The sequence below is a fragment of the Aotus nancymaae genome, unplaced genomic scaffold (genome assembly GCF_030222135.1).
Source record: "Aotus nancymaae isolate 86718 unplaced genomic scaffold, 86718_ANA_hifiasm-v0.15.2.pri h1tg000008l, whole genome shotgun sequence".
Taxonomy (NCBI): domain Eukaryota; kingdom Metazoa; phylum Chordata; class Mammalia; order Primates; family Aotidae; genus Aotus; species Aotus nancymaae.
The window spans coordinates 19,192,365-19,219,492 of record NW_026988419.1 but is presented as its reverse complement, the minus strand read 5'-3'; the positions used below and the strand labels follow the sequence as shown (position 1 = coordinate 19,219,492).

The 27,128-nt window shown below is 34.5% G+C and overlaps 1 protein-coding gene across 2 annotated transcripts in view; it reads left to right on the top strand.

Annotated features, from left to right (window-relative positions):
• VWC2L (von Willebrand factor C domain containing 2 like) overlaps nt 1-27,128 on the top strand; it is a 175,041-nt gene that overhangs the window by 2,548 nt on the left and 145,365 nt on the right. Inside the window, exons 2-3 of one of the 2 annotated variants that reach the window (XM_012446371.3) lie at nt 558-1,027; nt 23,771-23,900. In XM_012446371.3, the coding sequence (XP_012301794.1) occupies nt 638-1,027; nt 23,771-23,900 (520 nt within the window). In that variant the 5' untranslated portion in view covers nt 558-637. The remainder of the gene's footprint in view (nt 1-557; nt 1,028-23,770; nt 23,901-27,128) is intronic. The other variant, XM_021666975.2, reaches the window with a different exon arrangement.

The window sequence follows — 27,128 nt, the reverse complement described above, 5'->3', positions numbered from 1 at the left end:
ACCATCGTTGTTCTCCAATTATGGGCATATATAAGAAATCCTTTATAGTAGCTCCATCCTAATTATAATTTACATTCAACTGCTGGTTTATTCTTTTTCTTTTAGAATTAGATTTTTTCTCACTGATCTCTTGAGTTGATACAGATAATTATAACATATGTTCCATCACTGACTAGTCCAGTTTAAAGAATAACAGAAAATGTGAGTTCAATATTCTTGAGCTGTTTGTAAGTTACTCCTTGTAATCACTTTTTGGGGCTCAGTAAAACCATTTCTTTACAATTTTGACAAAGACAGATGTTTGAAATTCAGAAGGAAAATTCAAGCTGAAGGTTCCCATATAAAATAATCCAAAGGACAAATTTTAATGCATATATTGCCAATTTTCAACTCTCTAAACTTCACAGTAAGGCATAGATAATTGCATGAACTTAGTCTATTTGAGGTCTTAGTGTCTTCAAATTGATCCCAAACAAACAGTTTAGGAGCATGGATTTAAATGAATCTATCTTCACTTTATATATGTCAAATTATTCTTTTTAAACATTTATTTTCAGCCTACCCCTCTTGTATTCCCATGGAAGGAGCTGAGTATATTTAATATTAGGAGCACATCCAGAAGTCTTTGAAGAGGGGGATGGCTCTTCATATTCATGAAGCTTGCATACTTCTGTTGGTTATCCCTGGATTGGTCACCTCTGCTGCTATCAGTCATGAAGACTATCCTGCTGATGAAGGTGACCAGATCTCCAGTAATGATAATCTGATCTTTGATGACTATCGAGGGAAAGGGTGTGTCGATGACAGCGGCTTTGTATACAAGTTGGGAGAACGATTTTTCCCCGGGCATTCCAACTGTCCGTGTGTCTGTGCTCTAGATGGACCTGTTTGTGACCAACCAGAATGCCCTAAAATTCACCCAAAATGTACTAAAGTGGAACACAATGGATGCTGTCCTGAGTGCAAAGAAGTAAAAAACTTCTGTGAATATCACGGGAAAAATTACAAAATCTTGGAGGAATTTAAGGTATGAGTTACCCTCCATATTTATTGAATATTAACTTTTCATACCACGTGCTTAGTAAATTGCTACATTAAAGCCAGAGTTGGAAAAATGTACTTTTTAATTTCCCTTTAAATTACAGCAATTAGATTCTAATTAGCATAAGAAGTACCATGGTCAATAAATGGCCAGTTGGTTTGTTGATCATATTTGTTAAGTTTCACAATAACCTTTTTATTTTCCCAGAATTATTTGGGTATGCCTAACACCTTTTATTTTTGCCCTTACACATTTCTTCTCTATTATTACAAAATATGTTTTCTGAGAGAAACAATTTTGTGTATAGTATATGTGTCTCTTAAATTAATTTTTAAATTGTGTTAGTTTTGTGTGTGTGTTGCTTATCAGCCTAATTTGAAGTCATTCAACAATACAGTCTAGAATTATGTGCTTATTGTATGGAAAAGCTACAGAGACGCACTTCTTGCTGTGGCCTTCATATTAAGAAAATGCACTTGGCCTACTTGTTGTCAAGCAAGATTCTCATTCTGTTCTCTGCCCGCAAGATTTTTTACTTACTGGATTCCACAGAGAACTGAATTTTTATCACAATCCATGTAAAAGAGTAGTAAAAAAGACTGTAATCTTTTTCAACCTATATAGTATTTTTTAGTTTTTCTCTTATGCTTGTGTCATCTTTTTAAAGTAGCTTGGAGTTCATTTTTATCTCTTACTGGACTTTCTTTTCTCCAATGGCTAGTTTTAATTGGGATATCCTATAAGCCTGATATGAACTCTGAAGGTATAAATACATGAAAAATGTCCATCTTAAATGTAATGGTGGTTTGTGCCTTGGAGTGTCTGTCATACTGATGGCTTCATATAAAATGTTCCCATTTCATCTAACCACGTTCTGTGACAAGGTGCTCAGACCTTAGCGGAAAAAGAAGACATAGCTAGTTTGCAGTGTGGGTGTCTATGCATGAGAGAAGACATTTCCATTATTAGCACTGGCCCAACTTTTCTCTCCTCAAGAGTCAAATGGTGCCAGAAATCAGTATTTACAAAAAAAAGTTTCAACTGATCATCATTAGAGTGAACTGTGTATTCATAGTTAACTGTATTTGGTTCATTCCAGGTTGTGGATTCAAGCCAGTTCTGATTTACCCAAGAATACCCAATTATTTAAACTAGATTCCTTAGGACATAAGGGAAATTTTAATTATAATTATGACATTCAACTTCCTTAGACATGTTATTCTTGACTTTTGTCTTTCATGTATTATTTTATTACACAAAATTAAGAATTAAAACCATGAGAGTCTAGCAAAATCATCATTGTTGACATCAAATAATAGTTGAGCATATAGTACATTTATTAATAGTTTTATGATCTCTAAAATGTTGTATATACTTTGGAATTACCTATTTTTAATTTCATCTTAATGGAAGTAAGTACGAGTATTCAACACATTTGATTCTAGACATGGTTCTGGAGTTGTATCACCCTTTTCTAACATGCATTTATATCTAGAGTAGAATAAAAAAGGTATTGTAGGAACAGCATTTCATAACTAGCAAAAATAAAAATAGAAGTTTCTGAGATTTATATTAATTTGGTAATCTGTATTTAATAAAGATTGTTTAATTAAATCACTATTAAAAATACTATTATTTTCCCTCTATTTATTAGATTTAGTTCACTACAAAGGCAATAACTATGTTACTATGTCAAACAATACAGAGATATTTAAATACGAAGTTAATAATTTCTGTACCCATTCTAGTTATAACCCTACTGTAATCTAATTAATCCCTACCAATTCTTTCCTAATATATGATCCATTAATATGCAATTTTTCACGTGACTTTTTGTGTCATAAATTTTTGATGTGATTTTAAAAATAACAGATATCACTTTTTTTTTTTTTTTTTTTTACAAGAATTTAGAGTCATAAAGAGCTTTAGAGACTATATAGGGCAAATGTATAAGAATGAGAAACTAAAACCAAGAAAGTTTAAATTACTTATCCAAAATTGTCAAATTATTTACTTTAATATCTAAATGCTCCCATTCTAACAATACTATATAATCTCTCAAAGCACTCTGTCACTAAGGTCAGAGACCTGGATTCAAATCCCAAATTCATCAATTGGTTATAAGTTTTTGAATGGAGTTCTTAAACTTTTTGAAACCACAGTGATACTGACTATAAAATAGCCATTGTAATAATCACTTTCCTTAGGAGGAGAGGTTGGAATACTTACTACAATATAATTTCTGTGAAGTCACTAACCTTGTGATGATGGGTACACATTAGGTATTAAATAAATGGTTGTCCTCTCCTTCTTAACTTTAATATCCAGGGATTTACTCTAAATTCTAAATTCCTCTATGGCTTTGCCTACATTTTATAATGAAAGTTAAACTTTAAAAGACTTTCAAATGAAGAATTCTAATACCTTTTTTAAATGCTCTGCTTATCCATATGAACCATATAACTCTAAGTAAATATTAGCCATGATCTATCATCTTGATTCTCTTCCAACTCAGCTTGCAAGGAACAAGTAATTAATTATGAAAGATGGATAAACCTTTCATATAATAATGTTGATATGTTATTATGGAAGCTGTATTGAGATATTTTTACATATAATATATTCACCCAATAAGAATTTATCAGGCTGCTCAATAGATAACATACTATAGACATACTTATATTTGAAAGTAGAAGCCAAAATTTCTGCTCACAAGAAAGACATGATCAATGTGAAGAGAGGAGGGGGAAAAAGCAGTTGAAAGTTAAGTATATTATTATGAAGACCCAATATAACTCCCAAGAGATTGTGGTGTCAGAAACTTATCAACATGGTATAAGGCTTGGTTAAGCAAGAGATTTTTCTTCAGGATGCTCACTCTATACACCCTGTAGAGTTGCCTGTTCTTCAAGAAGTACTTGAAATTGATCTGGGAAGACTGAAATTCCAAAGATGAAACTGCCAGAGCAAAATCAGAGATTGGAATAAATATAACCTGCAAAGAGGAGGGAGACGGGAATAAGTGGAAGCTAGATAATTACTAAAATGCTATCCTATTGAGAAGTAAATTCAGATATGTAATGGTGGACAGTGGATGGAAGGGCCTTGAATACTGGGCCAAATATCTAGATTCATCTTAAGAATAACAGGAAATAAAATGCAGATTGTTGTGCACAGAGATGACCTAGTTACACATAAATAAAAAACAATGTCCTACATCCAAGCACAGAATTGAAGTAAAGGGAAACTAATAGTGGAGGAAGGAAGTCTGTTACAGAGAAAAAAAAAAAAGAATGAGATACACAAGGACAAAGACATTCAGGACAGTTTTCAGGGCAAAATCTAATTTCCCTGCTATAGTCTAGATTCTACTCATCGACCTCTCCAAATTCTTCCTACTCTTGGTAACTTTTCTTCCCTGTGTGTTTGCACTGCTGTTCCACAATAAGGAACACTTTTTCAACATTCTCCCCTGTTTAAATCCTACTAGATCACTTCAAGGCTCCATTTAAAGCTCATTTCAACTGGAAAGCCCTTTCTGTCTGTCCTACCTCTTACTTCCCACACTGTATCACTCCTCTCCCATATGTTCCCACAGCCTGCGGTACACATCATCAAGAACAGTAATTGTTGTCTGATACTGCGAAGAGCTTTATGTATATTATAACACATTTTATTTTGTAATAACACTGTGAGAATTATACTTTTATTAGCACTGTTTTACAGATAAGAAAACTGAAGCAGCAGAGTGTAAGAAACTTGTCCAAGACCATACATCTGGAAAGAGGAAAAAGTAGGACTCCAAGCCAGGCAGCTTGGCTGCAGAATCTAAGCTCCTCACCACTTCCACTGCTCTATCCCACAGCAATAATGCAATATATCACACTATAATGATATTAAATCATATAAAATATAATGTGAAATAATATAATGTGAAACCACTTGTCTCTTACATTAGTCATTGAACTCTTTGAGGCTAGGGACACTGCTTGTTTTCTTCTTTCCCCCTCTATTCCCAACACCATATGAGCTACATAACAGTCATTCCATACATTTTTGGATGAATAGCATAGCGGGTCAAATTATAATTGAACTTACAAGATAAAGAAGTTAGAATCTCTTTAAAATGATTTAGTTTCTGTTTATGTGTTGATCTCTTCATTTAAATTAGTTAAAGAAGCACTGAGAGCTGACAAAAAAAAAATGGTCTTTGGGCAGTTAAGATGGCACACGTTGTTCTCTTATGATAGGAGTGCCTATTCTCATCCTGCCTTACTTTCTTCCTCTCTCAACCCGTTCCTAACCAAGGCTTGTCTTGGATTCTGTCTCCATCCCAGCTTTGCAATGACTACCCGCTGTTTTAGCTGTACTGTCTCACTCTATGCAGTTGCAAAACATAAGTCACACTTCAATATTTTCTGATCACCAAATCCACATGTAAATTGATCCACATGTCACCTGATAGGAAAAATAATATCATTTATAAAGGTTGTGGTTTTCTTATTTCATTTACTGATGCAAGCTTTGAAAATGAATTTCTCTCTACTGTTTCTGAAAACTCTAAATTCTCCAGTGTTCTGGTAATATTGTTTTAAGATAAAGGTCATTGTATAGTAGGTTCTCTCATCTTTCTTTTATGTGCATCCAGGCAATATGACATTGGAACCTACTTTTTAAGAAATAAAGCTTATAAATAATAAATTATAATAGCAGTTTCTACCAGAAAAAGTTTATTGAAAATGTAGGCTTAACTATCTTATGCTGTTTCTCAAAGGAAGAAATTTTTTATTTTACTCAGTATTTTTATAACTCTGATTCTGCTAGAATTAGCCTTTTTGACTATTTCTTTATACTTTAAAATTTGTACTGATTTAGTTGTAGGTCATACACTGAAGGTTATACTACATACAGCTGAAAGAAATCTTTCAGCTTTTGCATAGCTTGTTTTATTTTAAAGTGATTTTCTGCAGTCAGTTCCCAGTGTCCCTAATTCAGGATTTGGATTTGCCCAAAATCTGCTCTTCCCTACTGACACTGACCTTTGTGCTTTTCCCACTATGGGCCAAAGACAGTGGATTAGGTCTCTGAATTTTATATTTGAAAGGTGCAGTGTGAATATTTTTTCACGCTGAATATCTTATGGGTTTGTTGTTCCTTTTATAAAAATGAGCATTTTTTATGCTGTGTTAGGATGCCGAGTTTTGGCCCTGAATTTTGTACTTAACACTTAAATCTCAAGAGAATAAAAGAGGACCCACCTGGCCAACATGGTGAAATCCTGCCTTTACTAAAAATACAAAAATTATTGGGGCATGGTGGCAGGTGCCTATAGTCCCAGCTACTAGGGAGGCTGAGGCAGGAGAATCACTTGAACCCAGGAGGTGGAGGCTGTAGTGAGCGGAGATCACGCCACTGCACTCCAGCCTGGACAATAGAGGGAGACTCAGTTTCAAAAAAAAAAAAAAAACACACACACGAGCAGAAAACCAAACACCACATTCTCACTCATAAGTGGGTGATGAACAATGAGAACACATGGACACAGGGAAGGGAACATCACACACCAGGGCCTATCGGGGGATGGGGGATGGGGAGCTAGGGGAGGGATAGCAGGGGGTGGGGGCATTGGGGAGGGATAACATTAGGAGAAATACCTAATGTAGATGATGTGGGCATGGACGCAGCAAACCACCATGAGACATGTATACCTATGTAACAAACCTGCACGTTCTGCACATGTACCCCAGAACTTAAAATTTAAAAAAACGAAAGGACAGAAAATTAAGCAGTGGGATTATTTTGTCAAATCATTGCACTCACAAAAAATGTTGATGCCAGTTTAGATTTGGAATTGATTTGCCCTTTAATGGGTATATTTATACAGAGATAAATTTTTCAACCCTCTCATTCATATGTGCCCCACCATTAATGCTCAATATTGTAAAATTAAATCTGTAAAAATGTTTGAGTAGGAAAAATTTTTGAATTCAGGTCTAGGAAAGTCGTTTGCTGTCTGGCTGTTTTTTAATATGGAGAAATAAATGGAAGGCAAGCATGTTCTAGGAGCTGAGAACCAGATTTATGAAACAATGGAAAACCAGAGGCTGTAGAGATATCTCAGTTGAGGGGAATGACAGGTAATTCGCTGCCCCCTACCCAGCTATCCACCTGCCACTGCACCAGTGTCTATGAAAATCACAGGAACTAAGATGTTTACACAAAGCAAAAGGGTACAAAAAGGTATATACTCCATTTTGTACATACCTTTCCGAGGTATAAGGTTGTATTTATTTTAATAATAGAGGAATCAGTGGATTTTGAGAATACAGGTGGCGTTTTAAAGAATTTTATCCAAAAGAGGGTTTCTAAGTTCTCAACAAATGAGTAGTGGAATCACCAGGGTTGTTTTTTTTTTTTTTTCCCCCGGAATATCACTCTTGCCTGGGCTGGAATGTAGTGGTGTGATCTCAGCTCACTGCAACCTCTGCCTCCCGGATTCAAGCAATTCTCCTGCCTCAGCCTCCTGAGTAGCTGGGACTACAGGTGCAAGCCACCACGCCCAGCTAATTTTTTTGTATTTTAGTAGAGACGTGATTTTACCATGTTGCCTTCAAGGCTGGTCTCGAACTCCTGAGCTCAGGCAATCCACCTGCCTTGGCCTTCCAAAGTGCTGGATACTATCCCAAGAATGTACCAGAAAGCATCATGATTTCATGCAGCAAAGATAATTGGGGATCTTTGTCAAGAGGTTGAGAAGATTAATTCCATAATTATTGGCTCTGCAAAATTCAGTTTCTGTTTTGCAGAGCATGTTGTGGCTTTTACCATTAAAATGACTTTGAGTGAGTTAAGGAATGACTCTTCCTTTCAAGTTGCTGCAAAATAACAGCGACTAAGTCCTTACTGCTGCTTATCTGAGGCTCAGCCTCAGCGTGCAGAATGAATGGGTTCAAAGTGGATATTCTTGGTGGGGAATTCTCATCTTTGTAAGTAGCCAGGGAACCTTTACCTAATTTTTACACTCTCCAAGTAATTTTATTCAGAAATTAGAAGTCAATTTTATTAAAAAATTTATAATGTTCATTGCACACTTTTTGCATTCATGGAAGTACACTAAAAGGTTTTTGCGCTCACAGGAGTACATGAAAGCTAGGAAAGAAATCAAATTTTTAAAATAATTTATTTTTTAAAAATTCCATTGATAACTGAATGTTATCCTTTTCATATTACTTTCTAAAATAGAGTAGAATTATAAGAATAAATGGCTTCCAAATTAATTCCCAAAGGAGTGAAACAGTTCATCTACAGTCAGAATGAGTCTCTTGCTTTATATTTTAAGAGAATTGATGGTCATCAGCTAATCCTTTTGTTAGTTATATATGGGAGTAGTTTTTCATCCTCACCAATATTTATTGCTGTCCTTCATACTGGAAGATGCTGCTGTTAATGGTGATAACTGTGTGACAAGCATGGCTACCGAGATTTGTGACTGGGCTTCTATGCCCTGTACACACTGGGAGATCGGCGTTGATTTGCAGCCACATCTGAGATTTGCAAAGCTTGTCAGTGTTAGTGACTACCCCGGACTTGAGGTCAGCCATCAGTAGTTTACCGACATGGTTGCCCGCTCCCTACTCACCAATATTGAGAGAAGATGAAGCTGAAAAAAAAGAATGACCTGGTAGTCTCCCTTCCAAATTTTAACTCCAACTGTGCAAGATTTTGGATATGTTAAAAATTTGCCTATTTTTAATTGTTTTTCCTCACCAAAAGACAGAACTGGTTAATGGGGCGATATTAACAAGCATCATTTTTTTCTGTTTCCTACATTTTATTTCATAACACAGGCCTACATATCTTTGGCCAGTTTTGCAGATTAATTTATAATTGATATAATCTAGATTTTAAATGCTCCATACGTACATTAATTTGTGTGTGTACATGCGTGCATGTGTGTGTGTATGTGTGTTAAATTGGAGGAAGAGTGTTCTTACTTTAAGAAAATCTTAATTTAAGATTAAATCTTTTGTTCCTACTTCTTAATCACCATGAACATATTTTCACTTTTTTGTTGTTGTTATCCTACTGCTTCATTTATACATCAAGCAGTGTGTTTTATGAAGGACAGCACAAGAAAAACCTACTGGTACATTTTTTAGTTGTTTTTAGGGAAGCATTTGAAACAAATAACTAAGAGGAGATTTCAAGTGATCAATGTCTTTGCTTTCTCAAACAATAGACATTATTAATTGGGAACTGGCTTATTTTAGAGTCTGTACGTTGGGTTTTATCATCACTACTGATTAGCATCAGTCATTTCAGTCTCACATGCTTCCATTGTTGATTTCCTTGCCTCTAGCCTGCCATAGAGCGTATCACAATAAAGCCATCTTTGCAAAGATTTAATGACATCATGGAAAGAGTGAATAAAGTACTAACGTGACAAGAAAGATCTTTCAGCTCCTGAGAAAGTTTTCAGATGACATTATTCTATGGCTGTATAAAGTTGTCTACAGTGTATAAACATGCACTAAACATACACTTAATTTTCTCCCTATTATGCCACATAGCCATGAACAAAACTCAGTATAGTTTTATTCTATCTACAGAATTGATACAATAATGAGACCATATGTCTTATGAAGAATAAATAGTTTTGAAGATAATAGTATTATATATCAATTTATAACTAACAACTACCACTGCTCAAGTTTTTTTTTTTTTAATTAAACATTATTGGGTTGGGATTTTGAAATGTTTCTCGTTTTAGGATTTACCTTTCACTACCATTGTTACATCTTGGTTTGGGATTTTATTCCTGATATCTGAGTTTATATAAATTATTCTGTTTGTAAAAAGGAAGGCATTATGGTTTTTTTTTTATAGTCTAGGTCCTTTCTACTTTTGAGCGCTGATCATAAAATTTTAGATCTGAAACAGAACTTTGAAATTATTTTATCCAACTCCCTTATTTTAAAGATGATTAAAAAAAAAGACTAACAGAAACTTAGTGATAACACCATAATGGCACAGCTCATTATTTGCAAAAGCAATATTAATATGTCACTTTCCAGTGATCTTTTTTCTATATTTACTACCTTCAGGTTTAACAGAAAAATGCCAGCTCGTTTACATCTTCTTTTCCAATAAATATGTTGGATGCAATGATTTATCTCAGCCAATTGTCTATAGAAATGAGATATCAGGACCTATCACCATGACAACACAGAGTTACAAGTAGACAAGAACAATAAAATATTGGCACATCAAAAATCAGTCTTAGATACAGATTGAGTACAATTTGTGAAACTAGCCTAAGTTTCCAAAGGCTGTAATAAAAATGGGGCCCTTTGTCTAAAACAGAGAAATTATGTAATTAAACCAAACAATATAGGCCAAAATATAATTAAAATATATTACATTAAACATTACCTATTTATTTTCACTGAGGCTACTTTATACTGGGAAGTAACAAAGGAGCAAAATTAGCTGTGCTTACTCATGTAATTTGATGGTTTTAGAAAATAAGGACCCATTTTTTTTTTTCACTTAGCAAACTCTCACCTCTTACTAGATAGCAGGAATGGAGTATGCAAAATAGATGGCATATGCAAAAATTAATTCTGTGGCATTAGATCAACAACAACAAAAAAATCTCTAAACTGGCTGATGATCAGTATCGCCTAAGGAAGGAACGTTGCAAAAATTCAGATTCCTTGACCTTTCTATCTTAAATTCCAATTTAAATCATTTAAATCTATGTTATTCTAAAGTTTCCCAGATTATTATAATACTCAGCTGGGTTTGGGAATCACTGTAATTCAGCCTTTTCTAGTCTGTTTTCTAAGGAATACTAGTATCCTGTGATTCTCAGTAGGGAATCACATAGGAATTCAATTATCATGGTCAAATAAATTTGAGAAATGATGCATCCTTTAACCTCTCGTGGAAATGTGCAGTACACACTAGTATACTGAGACTGCTTAAGCATATTGAAAGGTAGGTTTGTTTGAGAGTTTGTGTGTATAGTTCAACAGCTGAGAGCTCAAAAGTGTGGTGAAAATTGGATTTTAAAGCAGGCCCTACCACTTACCAGCCAAGTGACCTAGGCACACATTACCTTACCTCTTTACGTCTCCGTGTACGCTTCTATAAAAGAGAGATAATAGTAGACAGTACTTGGCATATGCCATAAGATTTATAAAAGCTACCTGAAATTTTTACTATTATTAATACTAAATTGTATTTAATCCAGAATTTCATAAATTTATGTGACAGTAGAATACTTTTGTTTTCTCAGATCATTTATTAACATCTTAAAGTTCACAAGAGGTCAATGAAACACAGTTTAAAAAATATTTTGCTAATGAGTCAAGATAGGCTAATTCCTTTATTTAACTTTTATGGGCAGTTAATGATAAAAATCTGTTTTTTCTCAGCTTATCTTTGAATGTTGTGTTCTTTTTAAAGTTCCCCAAATTGTATTTAATGTGATTATTTGTGGTAGTGTATTAATTTGTGTTACATAAAACAATGTAGTTGAAAAATGACTTTTTAAAATAGTGATAATATCAATGACAAATAATGGATTATCTAAGACAAGGGTCAATACACTATGCTCCATGAGTCAGATGCAGTTTACAATCCATTTTATTAATAAAGCATTATTGAAACACTGCCATGCTCACTCACTTACATATTGTCTATGGTTGCTTTTAGACTGTTCCAGGCACTGTATGACCCACAAAATCTAAAATATTTACTATTTGGTCCTCTATAGAAAAGGATTGCTGATCCTTGCCTAATCTAGAATCAGATATTCTTCCCTTTCTATTTCTCTGCACTGTCACCAAATGCTTCTAACTTGCACTCCTGAAGATTACAGTTGTTTGGGTGCTGCTGGATATCAGTTCTCTTTCATCACTGCATGGTCTCAGGGATCTCATTTTTCACACAAGTAAATTTTTAAAAGCCTGTAGATTTGCCTGTTTTAAATGTATACACACTTAACAGAAGGCATGTTAAGTCCTATTTCTCCGCATTCCTGACTCAGAAGAGTACAGTTTTGCTCTTTACAGTGATGTATTATAACTTAATAATTTTCCATTTACTGAAAAGTCTCAAACAAAACAGATAAAGATTATTTTTTCTATCTCTTTTATATCCTTTATGTTCTCTTTTTATATGGCAAAAAGTTTAATTTAATGTAATAGACATATTTATGATTACATTAAGTGAAAACATGTATACATTCTTTCTGCTTACTTAGGTATTCAGTCCATTATTACATTTTTAAAACCAGCTTACAGGGTATGGTGGCACGTGCCTGTAATTCCAGGTACTCAGGAGGCTGGGGCAGAATTGCCTGAACCCAGGAGGCGGAGGTTGCAGTGAGCCGAGATCGCTCCATTGCACTCCAGCCTGGGTAACAAGAGCAAAACTCCGTCTCAAAAAAATAAAAATAAAAATAAATAAATAAATAAAAACCAGCTTATATATACAATCCATAGTTTGATCCCATTAAATAAATATCCCTTTCATATAGAGAAGCAGTAGTTCTTGTGGGCTGTACCAAAATATAGAAGACAGAATCTGACACTCAAGGTGCTACTAGTCTATTCAAAGGAATAATACAGGTACCACTGATGACAAGTGGCTTGTGATAACTGCTCTTAGAACTCAGATGAAGAAAGAAGTAATTCAGGCCGGGCACGGTGGCTCACGCCTGTAAAACCAGCACTTGGGAGGCTGAGGCAGGCAGATCATCTGAGGTCAGAAATTCAAGACCAGCCTGGCAAACATGGTGAAACCCTGTCTCTACTAAAAATACAAAAATTAGCCTGGCATGATGGCAGGTATCTGTAGTCCCAGCTACTTGGGAGGCTGAGGTAAGAGAATTGCTTGAATCCAGGAGGCAGTAGTTACAGTGAGCCAATATCAGGCCATTGCACTCCGATCTAGGTGACAGAGCAAGACTTCATCTCAAAAAAAAAAAAAAAAAGTAGGCCTGACACAGTGGCTCACTCCTGTAATTCCAACACTTTAGGAGGCTGAGGCAGGCAGATTATGAGGTCAAGAGATCAAGACCATCCTGGGCAACATGGTAAACCCCATCTCTACTAAAAATACAAAAATTAGCTGGATGTGGTGGCACGCGCCTGTAGTCCCAGCTACTCGGAAGCCTGAGACAGGAGAATCACTTGAACCCATGAGGCGGAGGTTGCAGTGAGCCAAGATTGCATCACTGCAGTCCAGCCTGGTGACAGAGCAAGACTCTGTCTCAAAAAAAAAAAAAAGTAAATTAGTCTGAAGAACTAAAGGAAAATAGGCTAAGAGTGGGGGTTTCAATGCATTAAAAGCATTTTAGACAAAATTGAACAGTTTGAAAACATAAAGGCAAAGCTTATTCAGAGAAATGGTGTCAACCAGAATGACAAGAGCACAGGATATTGAGAGTTAGAGAGAAATAAGAGTGAGGTGGGAGTATGAGACCAGTTGACAGCATGAAAGTTAGGCTAAGGAGCTTGGGTCAAAGTCTAGACTGAGTACAAAGGGCTTAAATCAAAGAAGCAACAAAACCATATTTGTGCCTGAAACAAATACCAATAATAGTTGGCAATTTCATTATTTTGCACATGCATTTCCTTATTATTATTTCCTCACTAAAATATTTTCACTCCCATTTCACAAATGAGAAAACTGAGATTCAAAGAACTTTGTGCTTTTGTCCTTATCATAAAAATGGAGATTATCAAACTTGACAAATCAAGGAAGGTCTTCTAACTGTAACACTAGTGTTGACGCTTACATCTTATCGGCTTTGATTAGTTCACTATGAACATTATACAAGTAATGTGGTAGAGTTTATTTTTCATTTGGGTGTATATATCTCCTACACTGTTGAATATGTGTTCAATTACAAGTCTATTTCATGTTTAGTCTCCTCGTATTCACAGAAATGTGGCACAATGCTAACATGAGGAAAATTCCTGCTCCAGATTTATAGGGGTTGACTGGTTTCATTTTAAAAACTCCCACTGTCAAAAGAAGTGTGCATCTAAGACACATTCCTATCAATTTAAAAAAAATAAACTGCATTCTGAATGCAGTGAGGATTGGCCAGGATTATTTTTGCCGCTTTAGGGATTAAAAACAAAATTCTAAATCAGTGAAATATAAATTTTATAAAAAGAAAATACAAAACTTGTTAATGATTCTTGCACCAGAAGTAAACACTTTTCTACATGAGGAAATATCTTTTTGAGTCTAAGTGATTTGAATCTGTTTTATTTTTAAATAAAATGACAATCTGACCAAAAAAAAGAAAAAAAAAAGAAAGAAATGTAAACTTCTGCCATTGTAAAAACTCACAATGATTACCGAATGAAGTCATTTTTTACAGTGAGAGAAAAGCCACAGCTCTCTGATATTCCACTTATTTTCACTGCATGTTAGCTTTATTGCTCTCTCCTAAATAAGACAGAAAAAAAATAAAATTGTTCAGTGTAACTTTAATTTTCCCCCAACATTAAAAATAAAATCCTGCTAAAATTTCAAACCTTTGACTGCTGAGATTTAGAAAGCTTCATTAGAGAGCAAAAGGAGAATCAGAGAATTTTCTTTTGTTAATGAGACTCTGGGATATTCACACTGAAACTAAAAGATACTTAAATCAAGATTCCAAAAACTGTGAGCTAAAGTTACCCTGTTAAAAATCTGTTTTTGGCAAGAATCTGATTAAAGATTGAAGTTTCATCTCTGTAAATAAGAATCTAATTAACTATCTAAAAATATTGTCCAATGCCATTCTCAATCGAACCACAATTTGAGTGCAAACATTGCTGTGTTTTAGAGATGTAACACAGATTGCTTTCAAAACTCTGAAAGATGTGCAGTTGTCCCTAGGTATCCACAGAGGATTGGCTCCAAATCCTCTCCAAAGCCAGAATCTGCAAATACTCTGTAAAACTGTAAGACACAAGTTTCTTACATAAAATGGAGCAGTATTTGCATATAGCCTGTGCGTATTCTCCTATATACTTTATTTCTAGATTACATATAATTTCGAATACAATGTAAATGCTATGTAGTAGTCGTTATGTTGCATCGTTTAGTAATAACAGTAAGAAAAATAGTCTGTACATGTTTAGTACAGACAACCATCCATTTCCTTTCCAATACAGTATTTTTAATTCACACTTGCTTGAATCCATGGATATGAAATCCACAGATACGAATGGCTGACTGTATTTTTCACAAATCCAACATTTCAAATAATTCATAATGAAAATAATGCCATAATTTAATAAAAATAAGCTATGATTAATATGCTTCCTTGAGGAATACACAGCCATTACAAATGGACTGAGTGGGGAAGGAAACTCTGGTCAAGTAGAAAGCTATGATGGCAGTCATAATCATGTAACCAAAGCCGCATTGCTTACCTGCACTTTCACATGTTACATTATCTTTTAGTCTCAAAACAATCCAATGAGAAAATTAGAGCCCTCTTAATATTCTGTTATTAACTCCATCTTACAAATGAAAAACCCAGGCTCAAGAGGTTTAAGTAACCTGTCCAAGGTATAAGGAAGCAGCATTTTATCATGCCAGGACTTCAGCTGCAAATGTGCTCATTTCACATTATCATATAGCCAAGTTCCACTGGATGATGGCACTAACAAGGTTTATACATGGTTACAAAATTATGACTGCTTCTGCCGTACCTTGCCCCAAAGTTACACACTAAAGCAGAGATTTATCAAGAAGGTACTCAGTCGAGATTTTTTTAATTAAAATATACTTTCAAGTTAACTGCCCATAAGCCATCTCAATATATTTTTGTGGAATGAGGTGAGCTATGAACTAAGCATCAGATAATGAACTATCAAATTCAGTAGGAATTACTGTTTGGACTTTAAAAATTAGAAATATATTTCAATACTAGCAGTTATAAAGCACTTATTATTACTTTTTAATTATTCTTTCTTCATAACCTGTCAAAGTATGACACCAGCAAATAGAAAATGAAGAAAAAATTTCAACTTTTAGAAAATCTTTGCACAGAGACCGTGGCAAATTAAGGAGTTCCTGAGAGATAATCTGATTGGCACTTCCAATACAAATGGGTTTGGTTGCTTCAGGTTGATAACTCCCATCCCTTAGACCCTGAAAGGACTTGAATTGAGTGTCATCCACGTACTTTTAGCAAGCTGAGTTATGGCCCTTTGTCTTTTCTGCAGAACAGGCCAGGTCATATTCATCTCCTGTGATTCTTAAAGGCTGTAGAATTCTCACAGTGATGTATTCTTCCCCACACATATGTGACCTTGCTTTATTGCTGTTGTAGATGACTGATTCTTTGTCTGGTATCAACAATGTCTCCTTTTCAGTGTCAACAGAAAAGTTTTGAAGTTATACAGCTGCTCACTTTTTTCCTGTTGCGTAAATTGGTGATAAATGTAGCACCTTCACCATGAAAATACATGGGTTCTGCTGACAGTACTCAGTTGCATTGTCAAAGATGTTGCTTGTACCAAAGCCAACTGTCAATCCAGCTTGTCAGTGAGGGACTAAGGACTGCTGCTTTTCCAGACTACTTTAGAAGTATAGGTATGATACTTCATCAAAACTTTGACTTCATATTAAACCCTTCAGGTTTTGTCTATACGTTTGAGTCTTCCTTTGATGATCATAAAGGCAGCTAAATTATCTTTTCTCTCTCTTAAATATACCCCGATATTTCCTTGATAAGTATACTGTAACTACCTAAAAAAATACATCCTTGATTGCAAATAAAGAGATATATTGTTGCTTACATTCACCTTACCTAGGTTTTGTTTATTTACATTTATATTTTTCTTCATATTTCAGAATAAGCTGCATTCTACTGTCATGAGACTCCTTGAAAATGTTGAGGAAAAAAAATTGGCTCTTCACATGATCAGTTTGTTGGTATAGGCAGATTAAAATTGTAGGGTTCCCTGCCCTGAAATATAAACTAACGTATATTTTTAAAACTTTATTTAGAAAAAATAATTTTATTTATTTATTTATTTTTCTTGAGATGGAGTCTTGTTCTGTCGCCCAGGCTGGAGTGCAGTGGCACAATCTTAGCTCACTGCAACCTCTCCTCCCAGGTTCAAGCAAGACTCCTGCCTCAGTCTTCCAGGTAGTTGGAACTATAGGCACCTGCCACCCCACTGGGCTAATTTTTATATTTTTAGTGGAAGCAGGGTTTCACCATGTTGGCTAGGCTGGTCTCGAACACCTAACCTCTGATCCACCTGCCTTGGCCTCCCAAAGTGCTGGAATTACAGGTGTGAGCCACCACGCCTGACCAGGAAGAAAATAAGTTTAGGAAAAAAAATAGACCATTGATAAAATGTCACTGTTGTGTAGCAACAATGACAAAATTTCAAGAATGAGTAAACTTTTTAATTGATAATTAATAATTACAATTGGGTACTTCATCAATGGTTTTCCAATCTTCTTATGTTTTACTTTAGCTCAGAGTGCATGCAAATAAAAAGATTAGTATCAGCGGTTCAATTTTCCACTATAATAGTACCATCAGTTATTCTTACAAAAAAGGTATTTGTCTTTTAAAAACATCAAAATTTGTTTTTACAAATATTTCAACTCTTCTTCAAGATTGTCATTTATTATAGTAGGAGAGATATATAATTCATCTCAGTATACTTTATATATGCTACTTTGTATAAAATGTATATTTAATGAATATGTTGAATATTTCTTAAATTATATATCATATTTCTGAATTGTAGTTTAATACCTACCTAGTTTATTATATTTACATGGGCAAAGCTAAGTGTACTCTACAATCATTTCACTAAAATGCTTATGTTTTCAACAAAAATGAAGTGTTTTTCGATAAACACACTGAAAATAATATATTCCAGAACATATTATCAAAATACCAACTCCACCAGAAAAAGCCAGAACAGCTACTACTTAACTCGTAAATAGATAATAATACCACTATATACATTTGCTGAGTAATTGAGATGCTTATTTTTCAAAAACTCTGTGCATCTGCTTTTTTTATTTGCTTCCTCAGTATTAAAATTCTTAAAGAAGTTTCAGCTTCATGTCCATAATTTGATGAGTTACAACCTCAGTGTTCCAAATATGCTCTAATCAATAGGGCAGATCGCTGAAGAGGTCATCACAATCTCATTAGGCCAGGAACACTGAGGAGCATTTTAATCAGCGATGCTATGGGTCATCTTTTAGATGATTGTGTATTTTGGTTAAAACCCATTGGATCAGTTGATTATTAGGTAATATCTGTTGCATGCAAATTACTGGCTACAGGAGTGGCAGTGGATGCTAAATACTTTTGCACTTTGTAATGTAATGTAATGTATATTTTAATGAAGTGAACAGAGAGATTCCTGACAGGCATCAGCAACTATGAAACAGTCTTCCAAATTTCTCATATGGTTTGAAAGTAATGAGATTTGTTCCATAAAGTGATAAAATTTATGCCATAAATTATCTCTAAAAGAAGAGTGCTTCTAAAAGCTGTATTTTTTTCTTTGTGGAAAAGATTAGATTTTTAAATAGTTGTTTAATGGGAGTTTTTTTTTAAGTAAACAGAGCTGTACTTTCTTTGATCGTTTTTGCTTATTATGAAGAAATGAAGTACTCCTTGGTCTCTGAAGCCTAATATCACTTGATCAGAAGGAAAGCCATTTATAGGGTTAGTAAGCATAAACTTGGCTCTTAGAATGTATCCCCTCTATTTATGTATCCATCCTTCAGCTTTCAACAGTATTCATAGAGAACTTTCTAAGAATCAAGTGTTGTTTCTCAGAATATTCAAAATCTATGTTGTTGGGCTTTGTACTCTAACCCATCCTTTCAGAAAATGAAGATGTTTAAAATCAGGACTTTTTCTGAAAAAAAAATTTAATAATATACTAAATTGTTGCACTTAATCAGCAACCATTAAAACGGGTAGACATAATAAAATGAGACTAGCTTTTTCTCAGACCCTTTACCAAATCCCCAGCCTGCATTCTTGTCCAAATTTAGTTAGCATGGTATTTTCTAGTGCAATGGAAGTCTGTAGTCATCTACTGCTAGATAGCCTAGTCAATGCAATGCTTGAAGACTGACTTACCTGTGATCTGCATGATGAATATTATGAATCTAAAATTATCTTTAGATGGTAAGTTTATGTGCATTACCATAATATTGGAACCCAAATAGTTATTTCATGACTCATAGTTGGAAATCTTTTTCCCCAAAGCACCCTTGATAATATTTAAATAAAATACAAACATCTCATTGACTCAAAATCCTTTGCATGCATAATGAACACAGATGAAGCCTCCCAGAGATATGGTTTAGCAAATAAGAAAACATAGATTATACATAAGTAATTATGCATTTTAGTTAACAAATATTTGTTGAGTATCTATCATATGCTAAGATGTCTTCTAGGTGCTGAGAATACAGCAATGAACAGTATATTATAAGGAGATTAGAACAAATCAATAAGATAATTTCACAGACTGATGAGAGCTCTGAATGGTTGACATGATGGACAGAGAGATCGAGGGGCTGGATGACCTGGTTAATCAGGGAAAACCTCCCTGGAGGGGTGGCATTTCAGTTGACACTGAAAATGGGTTCATTGCTTTTCATTCTTTCATTTTTCCTGAGTGATTTATAATGATCAGTTTCACCATTCACAACTACTCTTTATCTGAGGCTTCTAATAGCAATTTTGATTTTAGTCAACTAAACCAGTATTTATGAAAGAGTCTCATTTTGCTCTACTAATTATGCTGTATATAGCAGGAAACTCCTTTCTAATTTAGGAGCAGCTGGGAGAGCATTTGGAATTGCCATACAAGGTATGTATTTAGGGCCAGGCACAGTGGCTAACACCTATAATCCTCACACTTTGGGAGGCCAAGGTGGGTGAATCATTTGAGATCAGGAGTTAAAGACTAGCCTGGCCAATATGGTGAGACCCTGTCTCTACTAAAAATGCAAAAATTACCCAGGAGTGGTGGTGCGCACCTGTAATCCCAGCTACTCAGGAGGCTGAGGCAGGAGAATCACTTGAACCCAGGAAGCAGAGGTTGCAGTGAGCTAAGATTGTGCCAATACACTTCAGCCTGAGCAACAGAGTAAGATACCATCTCAAAAAACAAAATAAAGTATGTATTCAGATAGCAGAAATTGCTTAAACTGAGGTCCACGTTAGTTATTTAAAAAACACTTAGTTGGAGAAATAACAGATTTAAAGCAGATATATTAACTATTCAGGCCACCTGATGTACATATTATATATAAATATACGTATAAACAAATAAATTTGAGTCTAATCCAATTTCAGCTAAAATTTATGAAAAAGTAGTGAGTGAATGTTACTTTATTTTCTAAAGACTGCACAGAAATAAAGTGCTCTGTGAAGTTTCTTAGAAAAAGAGTTATTTTGTATAAAATTTTAGGATGGTGTAATTTAATCATCATACTTACAAATCTCAAGCTGACAAAAGCCATGTACTCGTCATAACTTCACATGTTCTTCTTTTAAAAATGCTAGTAGAAATAATTTTTTCCAAGTACTTCTTTAATCTTTGGTTTTACAGGGACATTTTCAGATTTAATCTACAGTTTTCACATTGAACAACCCAATAAAAGGAAACTTGTAACCAGCTCAATGCTTAAGATGTAAAGATTTATCCAAAGTACCAAGAGTTTTGCATTGTGAGAAGGATTTCTAAAGTTTGAACTTAATGTCAAAATAACACACTGCTCACTCCTAGTAACTTACTGCTGTTCAAGCAATATCTTTTTTAAAATGCAGGGGCAGGCAGGGGCCATGGAAAAAGTCAAGTTGAGCAGAGGACAGCAATAGTGCTGAAACTGTAAGATTGTGAAAGGAAAGAGCCTTGACAAGCCTGGAGAGGATGGAAAGAGGTTCTAGCATGAGGTCAATGGGTTACACTTGATTGAATGTTTACAGCAGGATCAGAGCGGCACACGGAGACTTGACATAAGATAAAATGCATTAAAATAGAGACACATTCTTTGTAAAAACAATTTAACAAAAACGGAAGAGGAAATAACATGCATATAAGAGATTCTGAGTCAGAAAGGGATGGAGTACAGTACATAAACAAAGCCAAGTTCAGGGCAGGGTGAGAAGCCACCAACGATTAATGTGATGTTTTTATTTTTCTCATTTACGTTTTTCACGATTCAAACCCCCTTCAAAAAATCAGATACACTCTTATCACTAAGCCTGTGGTCTTAGCTCTTCCTGAGAATACTTCTCAGTTTCCAGTGCTTTATTGGTCTTTACGGGATTATGACCTGTTAACACTTCTCCCAGATGCCTGCACATCTAGTTACCAGGCCCCAAGGCTTGAAGATGCCAAGGTCCCCAAAATGCAACCCTTGTGGCAACCTAACTTTGGCAACTACAGTTTCCTAGCTCACATTTTTAAATTAAGATTGTTAAAGAAAGTTAAAAAGCTCTAAGTTTCCATAATAATCTCATTATGCACGAAACACCCAAGTTAATCGACTTCTATTTCTTAGCAGGAAAATCAGTACACAGAATGGTGATTCTTGTTACCAAGTGGCAGTCCATTATAGCAGTTAGGCTACTGGATTCAAATCCTGCCTCTTTGGCTTTTACCACCATAGGACCTGGGAAAGCTATTAAAACTCTCTCAGCCCATTTCCTCATCCGTGAGATGAAGATTAAAACAAATATCGCTTCATAGAATTATTACAAGAAATAAGTAAGTAGTTGTAGGTAAATTGCTTACCACAATGGCCAGTGTTTAAATTAGAATGATATTATTCATCAGTGTTGGGAATCTAACAGTCCAACAAATCTTCCTTAAAGACTATAGTTACTTTGAAGTAAACATTTTGCATTTGAAAATTTAAGATTCTCTTCAGAATTTTTATTCCCTGAATCAGTCCACTAGAGTTGCACAAACCAACCCTTCCTTCAACAAGAAGGGAACCAGAAAGAATAAACAATGTTAGCTGTGGGGAAGGGATTATATTAGTGGCTTCCTTTCTCCCCCATACTGGCAGTAAATACAGTCCATGTCTTTGCTGCATTTCAGAAGGCTGTGTAAAAATACTTCCTTGTAACTAACCAAGGAAAGGGGAAAATTCTGACAAGTTTGTTTGGGAATTTTAGATATCACGATGAGGTTTGGAAAATAAGGAGCAAAAGAGCATCAAGAATTTCTATCTCTTATTTGCTTTCTAATTTTCTCCATTAAATAATGTACTGTTGGTTCAAATCTTTTTTCTTAATTTTCTGAGATTATTTAGCAGAGAAGCGTCAGAAAAACCCCAGCCTTAGAGAATGCAATAGATTTCTCTGAAATGTTTAAACACAACTCACCATATGGTAAACAGTTTTAATGGTACCCTTCAAAAACGTACTGATCATGTTAGCAAATAACAATGCTTTGCCACAGATTCTATGGCTAATTGTTTTGTTCATACTAAATTTGAAAGCAAAGTAAAGTTAGGCTATCATTCTTCAAGCGAAAGCAAAGACAAAATGAATTTTTAAAATAATTAGTTGAAGAGTTTCCATCTACCATTACAGATCACCTGAGTTGAGAAGCATTGATACTACACAGACTGTCAGATCCAGGGAAGAAACAAGAGCTGACAAGGGTTTTGGACAGTAGTCACTGAAATAAGGGAAGAGGGCTTTAATTAGCACAGTTTGCAGGTGAGGATCTGTGGCCTCAGATTGGAGGCAGAACTTTCTAAGAACAAATGGCTTAATTTGAGAAGTGTGAACATTATATGACTTCAGAGACCTCCAAATTTTCATTCCAGAATTCTAAACTGTGTTTCATGAGAAAACTAGAGCTAGAACTTACAAAGGATGAGAAAGTCAGAGGGTAGCCCCTGCTTTAGATTATTTGTGTCATAGGTAGTTTCTAGAAAGGAAATAGAAAATTCCAAATGCTCTCGGCCGGTAAGTCCTGTAAAGACAAATATTCTTAATTTTTTTCTCTAAATTATGATTTTAGTTCCACTTTTAGAGTCTTTGACTCTTAAATAGTGGTTTTTTAAACCAACCAATTTGTTCATTCATAAAAGCAAGCAGGCAAAATGAAAGATACTCGCTAACTCTTTCAAGAGGCAATACCTGGATGTTTGGATCCCAAATGCAATCTTTTCTAATATTTACACTGAAAAAATACCATTTAGAGTCTAAGTTAGCTGAAAAAAGAGTTCAGACAAAGGGCACAAATGTCCACTTACCATTTTCTTGTTTCTCATTAATTTTCCTCCTTTCTCAAGAAGAATAAAATGACAGATGGCAAAAAATATCTTACCTCTTCCAGTAGAATGCCTGTTTACCAGATGAGGTCAGAGCAATTAGTACATCTGGAAAACAAACCAGGAGATGACATATTAGTTACACAAGTATTTCTCTGGAAAGTAGGAACATAAGATATAAGAAAAGTCATACATGGGTGCTTCAGTTGTTCACAGCAACCTGAGTGCAGGTTGTAATCCACTTTGGCTTGGGTGTCTAGGTTGCCTTCCACCGGGGGAGAATGATCACAGACGTGGTAAATGGAATTAATAAAGCCAATATAATAAACACTGATGTTTTGTCTTCTAACAGCATATGAATGTGCAAGCATTAAGTTATAGGAGAAAAGGGGCTAATTTTAGATTTGTTCCTAGCCCTCTCCATGTGAATGGTGTCGCTGTGAGCCCAGCAATGAAGTTCACTGTGTTGTAGCAGACTGCGCAGTTCCTGAGTGTGTCAACCCAGTCTATGAACCAGAACAATGTTGTCCTGTCTGCAAAAATGGTAAGACCACACTGCATTAGCTTTCGAAGAGCGGTTAGCACAAAATATAAATATTTCACTACTGCACACCATTCAATGCAAGAGCCCTCTAAGATCTGCCTGTGGCTTTTCAATATGGGCATGGCAGATATGTATTTTTATCCCATCTTAAAGTGAAAATAAACCTGCAGTGAGTTTATTGTGCAACTTTCCATCTGGGGAATGTAGGCTCTTGTGAGCTGACTTTGTTGTGATCCCTATTATTTCTTGTTGATTTATAAGGAGGGTATTGGAAAGAACACAGTACCAACATTTTGTAGTCACTGCATTCCTCTCTTTTGTAGAGCCAATGAAGCAGTTCACCCCAATTTGTGGTACATAAGCTAGGATACAGAGTAGGGGAAATGCCAGGTATTTTGTTTTGAACATAGATAAGACGTCAGGTTTAAAGTTAAGTGTAAAAATCAAGAAATGTAAAATAAAATTATCAATGCACTTCTATTGAAGTAATAAAGATCAAAAAGTTTAGGGCTTTTATTCTAGGTTTTTATTACAGTGGAACTGTGCTCTCACAGTAATTGCTATAGAGGGGAACTTGTTTTATTTATAATATTACAGATTCATTTTTGTCCCTCATGGAACTGAGAGGTTGAAACAACTACAATATCCTAATCACCCAAAATCAACAAGATGCTACAGAGAAGATAAAGCAATGCTATAAACCCAAGATAGCACATCAACAAAGCCAATAGCGCACTTTGCCTTGTGACCATGTACTACTGAAAAGGGAAAAAAATTCTTTACTAGGTCATACTCTACAAATGTTCTGTCATTAGTATCCGCTTGAAAAAGCAGTTCTAGTCCCTAAATAACATAAGCTCACTCACTCTCATGCCGAATTTCTGTGCCTTTTCTTGAGTTGGCAGTCATCATCTTTATTAGTTATTTTTTGCTCTGAATTTGGAGCTCACTAACTAATCTTTTCCTTCATAGAAGGGTAATTAGTAAAAATAAGCATAAAAATATCTTTTATCTTTTATAAAAGATAAAAAATCTTTTAAAAAGATTTTTTAAGTAGCTCTGGTTGTTTCTGATAATAATTTCTGTGTTTTGATATCTTCCAAAGGACTTATTAAAAACCTTTGTGACATTTTCCGGACACAGGTTTTGCTATTTCTGATCATATTAATCCATTAACTTGAATATTAAGTTGCTCATGTGGCTTCTCTTTTTCTTCTTATCTCCTTTCTCCAATCTACCTGTCATAGTGACCATCTCTCTGACTCAGCAGAAAGAAATAACACTCCTAAAGTTCTAACTCATCTAACATAAATATATGCAAAGATATTAAATTTAAGACTTTAAATTTTTAAAGGGGCTGAAGAAACTGGAAAAGATACAAGAAATAACAAAAATAAGATTTAATGATTGAAAAATAGGACCTATGAGGACAGATAGAAAGAGTTAGCATAATTTGTTCTAGAGAAGAGGAGGCTCAGGTGAGACCAAACTGTCATAAAGTATATGAATGGTGAATCTAAAGTAGAAAAGAAGGTGTAATTTTTCATTTTCTCCAAGGATAAAAGGAAGAAAAACTCAACTACCTAATCAATCTTTAAAAATTGGATTGACAAGTCTTAGACTGAAGACCAGTTTTTTTCTTTTTTCCCCTAGAAGTAACTGTCTAAACAAGTCCTTGAGGATCTTTTTTTCCCTAGGTGGCCCTGGTTAGCTTTGTCTCACTTTTAGCTTTGTGTCACCATTATGGTTATAGTTAAAATTTCTTGTCTAGACACATCCAGCATACTCATAGAATTAAAACATGTAAAACATATGTTTAAAATATAATTTTACACATGCATCTATCATATCCTTCTAACGATCCTACAATAAAGCCCGTAATATATCCAGAGTTAATGTCTATGTCATATGTTAAATCAGCCACTACAAACTAGTCACACTTAATTTGATGTCACCAAAGATTGTCCTATTTCTATCATGTCAGAGTAGAAATTTTGCTCCAAATGAAATCCTCTTCGTGCAAAAATGTATAATGAATAGATTTTATGTAACCACTAGTATTTCTGATAAACAGATGCTAAGTACACAATGTATATTAGTTAAGTTTTCTGATTTTTTTAAATTATGAAGCACTATGAAATGGCCACTTTTGTTCCCTCTTGGTACTTCCAAACCAATTTTCTTTTCTTAAATAAGAGAAATAAATCTGAATTTAAATTAGTGTAAGGACTGATTATAACATTATGATATCTTTTTATTTTTATTAAATGCCACTAATTAGTCACATGTGCCCTAAAACTAAAGTATAATCATTGCCAAAGAAGAGTATATCAAGAACCACTGAAGACTCCTATGACCACCAATGGTACCAATAATTTTATTGAGAAGACAGGCTGAGTCCCAGGTTTTGTTAGCTCTCATTCTAAGCCTAGCCCAGAAAACAGAAACAGATGACTGATATAGAGAAGACATGGAGGAAAAATAAATGTTAATTATGACAGCATAACAGGAATAACTTAAATTTCCAACGCATGATTGAAGTCTATCTCATTACATATGAGAATATAAAAATGCCCATTATAGTATAAACTATTTTAACTATAGCTGCTATGTTCATAGATTTTTTTAAAAAAGCAACAATAAGCTAAAAATATATCCTGTGGATTCAAGGTACAGGCAATAAATTTTAACTTATAAACAGTCATAACATTTTCTACATTTTCTACAATCTTCATAAATGATAATTTGATAGGCAAGTAATTTTCAGTTTGCATAAATGCTGATTATCTAAGCTGTCAAATACTTTCTTTTTTCATATTAAAATTGAATTTTCTGCCTTTCTGAATTACAACTTGCCAAAAGCACGAAGCATTAAAGTTATAAAACTTTTAAAATATGATATAAACTTTATATTAAAGATATAAACTTTTTAATGTGATAGACTCTATCACACCTAACCTTAAAACTCAATATTCAGCTAATACAAAAATCTTTGTTTTGATATTAAGAGCAAACAAAACAAAGAAGCAAAACAATATGTACATAGGTTTTCCATAAAACAGTAGTTTACCAACAAAAGTATGACAGTTATCTTTAGAAACAAATATTTGAATATTATAAAGTGCAGGGTAATCTACTCCCTAGATAAAGAAGGGTAGCATGTCTTTATTCTTGATAATATAATTTGAAGAATAAATTTAAGAACACATATTTCTAGAAATTTTCTCT